Below are 4,365 nucleotides of genomic sequence, written 5' to 3' on the forward strand. Positions count from 1 at the left end.
TATCTTGTTTTGGCATAAATGGTCCCACTGTTGTCTGCTTTGAAATGGGAGGGAAAAGTCTGGACAACATTTCTTATATATTTCTATATTGTGTATTTGTGTATTGTGTATTTTGTTGTACAGTTATTTTATTTTCAACTTTAATTTATATATTTTATCTTATCCTTTCCCAGTTAAATTTACCCTTCATTCTAATTTGTTGTTGTACAGTTATTTCATTTTTAACTTAATTTAACCTATTCCTTCCTAGTCAAATGTACCCTTTTAATTAAAATTTTAATTTTCATATTTATTTCCTATCCTATTCATAGTCCTTCTTTTTTTCTTCTTTAGGTCACGAGCAGTTGTGTAAGCATTTCACTGCATATCATACTGTGTATGACTGTGTATGTGACAAATAAAAATTTGAATTTGAGACAGTCAGAGGGAACACTGGACAATGGGAGACATTTAAGGATGCAGGGACTGACAGAGACTGGGAAGAAGTCTCATCGTGACGAGTAAAGTTTACCTTGCCTGGATGGGCAGCTCTCTGGGTGCTCAGCACCCCCAAAGCTCTGATCCTAGAATGGCCCCTGATGGTGGCTCCGGGAGATTTTCGGGAGGGGCACTGAAATCACTATCACTAACCTTGTCAAACACCTCAGAGGAAATCATATCACAGAATATGTCGAGCGTATGTTGAGACAAACTGAAGAGGAGGACAGGGACAGGTGCTGCTAGGGCGAGACAGACGTCTCTCACGGAGTCCTTTAGTTCTGCAGGCAGGCAAGGTGTTCAAATAGCGCACAACTTCAGTTTTTTTATTTCTATATGGTGAATTCTGCATTATTAAGTGATAAGAACAAGTAGTCTGATGTCCTGTAATCATTATGATGCTATAATTTGAGATACAATAAATAAAATAAGTTTTTGTACAAAGTATCAGTATCGGATCAGTATCGTCGATACCACCCTGAATATTACTTGGTATCTGATCGGAAAGGAAATCAGTGGTATCGCACATCACTAGTGATCAGGACAATTCTGGAGAAGATGGAGTCAGTGAGAGGGAGTCAGCGGGAAGCCCACTGCTGCTACTTGGCCCTGGTTTGCCCTCATGGATGAGGTGATAGGACAGAGACCTACCATTAGGCCTCCTGTCCTAATTTCCTCTCCCCCTGAGGACACTCCAGGGCCAAGTGCAGCAGTGGGTAACCAAAATGACAGCGATGAGGAAGAAAAGTGAGCCACCCACAACAGGGAGAAAGAGGCGAAGGGATAGCGATGATAAGCTGCTAGACCGCAGAGAGGACATGAGGCAGCAAAGAGTGGCTGAGGAGAGAGCAGGGAGAGGAACTAGAAATATTAGTTCCTAAATAAGTTATGCATTAAGAAATGTATTTATTTGGATATATTTGTTATGTTGTTATATGTGTTGCATTAGTGTAAAGGTTTATGTTATTAATAAATCAATTAAAACAAAGTAATTGTCAGTGAACTCAATTTAATTTACAGGTATTTGTAACATGTATGAACATAACGCTAACATTGAACAATATTACATGGATATTTATTTGATAGCAATAAAGTAAATAACAAAAACCTTTAAACAAGAATATTTCAAATACACAGTATGTAAAGATGAAAAAACAATATTTACAGATGTTCACGCAGGATCAACCCGAGTGACCTGTTCCTGGACCGTTTCTTGAACAACTGTAATAGATTACAGGAAGTCTCTGAGAGTGTTGCTGAATCTGCCTGAGCAAGATCAGACATGGATGGGGTGCTGCAACAGAGACCTGCGGTTTGTCTTTTCTGGTCTGCGAGTGGAGAATCACACAGGGTGGTCTGCAAAGAGAGCTTTAGGATGCTTCCTCTCACTGTCCACTGCATCGTCCATCCACAGGGTTTGCAGGGCTGGCTCAATCATGGCTGCCTCACCACTAAGATGTTTTCAGAAATATGCAAGAAGGAGATGGTGGATGCTATATTATTAGTATAATACTTGTAACTCTGGAGCAAACAACAGTTTGATAAAGTGCTATATAAAAGAAACCAAAGATTAGAATCTATAAGTTTCAAAGACCTTTGGTTTATATATTTTATATAATACAGTACATGTGTATGAATGACTGGTGTTGTGCCAATAAATGATCGTCTGCCAAAAACCGATTGTTCGTATTTAAACTGCTATGAATAACTTGTTGGTCTATAATACGTGAAACAGAATCGTGTTTATTGGCCAAGTATATGTGCAGACACATACAAGGAATTTGGTTCCGGTAGATGGTGGCTCTCAAGCACAGCAATGTAAAACACACACACACACACACACACACACACACACACACACACACACGTGTCTATATATACATTACACATGCATACACATACATACACAAAGCTGTGTAAACCAACTATAAATAACCAATCTAAACTTATATACATAAAATACAGAAATGAAATGAGATGGAATGAATACTACAGAATGTACATAAGGTGCAGTTGCAGTCTGGCAGTGGGAGCAGTGTGACAGGTCAACTGTTTAGAAGGGAGATGGCGAGGGGAAAGAAACTGTTCCTATGTCGGGTAGTCCTGGTCTGCAGGCTACTAAACATTCCCAAAGACAGAAAACTCATAACAACGCTTCCTGGTTGGAATTTCAACACACAGAGAAAACAGCAGCACAACTGACGTGATTAATTATTATAATTGAGATCAAATATGAAGAAACAGATCAGACACAGTTTAGTGATGGAGCTGTGAGATCAGTCACCCAGACAGCAGCAGAGTCTAGATCTGCCCTCAGTTAGTTTTTAATCATTCCAATAAAAACAAACATAATAATAAAGATTTACATAATATCTTCTGTTATTGTACTGAGTCTATCTCTACCATCCATTGGAGATAATAGCGCTTGACATCCAACCAGGAGTAGTTTCAAAAAAATTACAACAACACAAGAGTAGAAATAAATGTTGACCAGTACTATACTTTTCTGTGTTATTATATATTTTAGAAGTGGAACTAAGCAGGGAAGGTGACAGCCGAATTCACCGGGAGCAGGAGAACTGTGAAAAAACTCCAGAGACCAGAAACACAGCATGAAAAGCACAAACAGTGGCTGCAGAGGACACGATTCATTGTTTTTAACACTTGGTTTCACTTCAGCTCTGTGTTTGTTATAACTTTACTCTTCTGTGCGACTGAAAGACCAACAAGAGCACATGCAAGAGAGGCCCACAGACCAGCTGGACCACATACGCTGTACGCTGCCTTCATCAACACCAGAGCTCTGGGCAGGTAGACGGGCCGTCCCCAGACTGCCAGCAGACTGCAAACGTGCTCTCCACACTGAGCCATAAATTATGGCTGTACAACTCATGCTACAAAGGATATTATGCAAAAACATGTTTCAGGCATTTCAGTTGTCAAAATTGAGATAATACAATTAGAGAAGTCAGAAAGACAGATTCATCTTTCTTATTAATGTAACCGCTGCATTTCCTCACTGCTCTAATCTCACCCTTCTTCTTCTGCTGAGGCTGCACAACACGAACCTTTGAGATGTGGAAGAACAGGAAATTCTCATAGAAGATCCAGGGTTTGAATCTGGTCTAGGGCCTTTCTGTCTGGAGTCTTCCCATGTCTGCTTATGTTCTCTCTGGTACTCTGGTGGCTTCTCACAGTCCAGAAACATGCATAGGGTTAGGTTAACTGATGATTTGAAATTGACCATGGGTGTGAATGGTAGTAGGAAGGTTCCTAACTCAGAGAAGTGACCCAGAAGTATCTGTGTAGCAGCCACAATGAATCAAGATCATGAGCTTTATTAACTGATCAAAGTCTGTTCTTTCATCTTCTGTATTGTTCAGTTTGCATTGGTAATGCCCATTATTGTAATGCTTTTTTAAGATGAGCAAAACTTTATTTTACTTTGGGTTAGCTGGAATAAGTGATGGATGGAGGGAATTTTACTTCAGTCACAGAAATCCTAAACAGGAAGGAGGAGCAGAGTTACAGTGGATCACTATCCAGCAGGGAAACAAGATTTATTTCAATTTCTTGGCCATGAGTGAGACTTAAGTGGGCAAATTAGGGTGATGGTACCCTTTCCAGAGTGATCTATTAATAGTGCACCAATTTACATTCAGAGATACATGCAGCCAGTTCAGCCAGGAGACTCTGTGAAGTTTTAGTATAAGGGATAAATCTTCTGACCAAACCTGCTGGGACTGTGTGAGGTCCTGAGGCTAAGAGTAAGGATTTATCCACAGGAGAGCTGCGTTCTTACAAACCATCCCACTGTGTAACCCTGACATCTGTGGAGCAGCTGAGCTGTATTATGTGTACAAGGACACAAAACATTATTTACCATCA

General features: G+C 40.0%; 1 protein-coding gene across 1 annotated transcript in view; it reads right to left on the reverse strand.

Annotated features, from left to right (window-relative positions):
* Positions 1–1,551: 1,551 nt before the first annotated feature.
* LOC134634382 (putative zinc finger protein 702) overlaps positions 1,552–4,365 on the reverse strand; it is a 21,469-nt gene continuing 18,655 nt past the window's right edge. Inside the window, exon 5 of the mRNA XM_065471668.1 lies at positions 1,552–1,928. Coding sequence (XP_065327740.1) covers positions 1,912–1,928 — 17 coding nt within the window. The 3' untranslated portion in view covers positions 1,552–1,911. The remainder of the gene's footprint in view (positions 1,929–4,365) is intronic.

The sequence above is a fragment of the Pelmatolapia mariae genome, linkage group LG9, assembly GCF_036321145.2.
Source record: "Pelmatolapia mariae isolate MD_Pm_ZW linkage group LG9, Pm_UMD_F_2, whole genome shotgun sequence".
NCBI classification, from domain to species: Eukaryota; Metazoa; Chordata; class Actinopteri; order Cichliformes; family Cichlidae; genus Pelmatolapia; species Pelmatolapia mariae.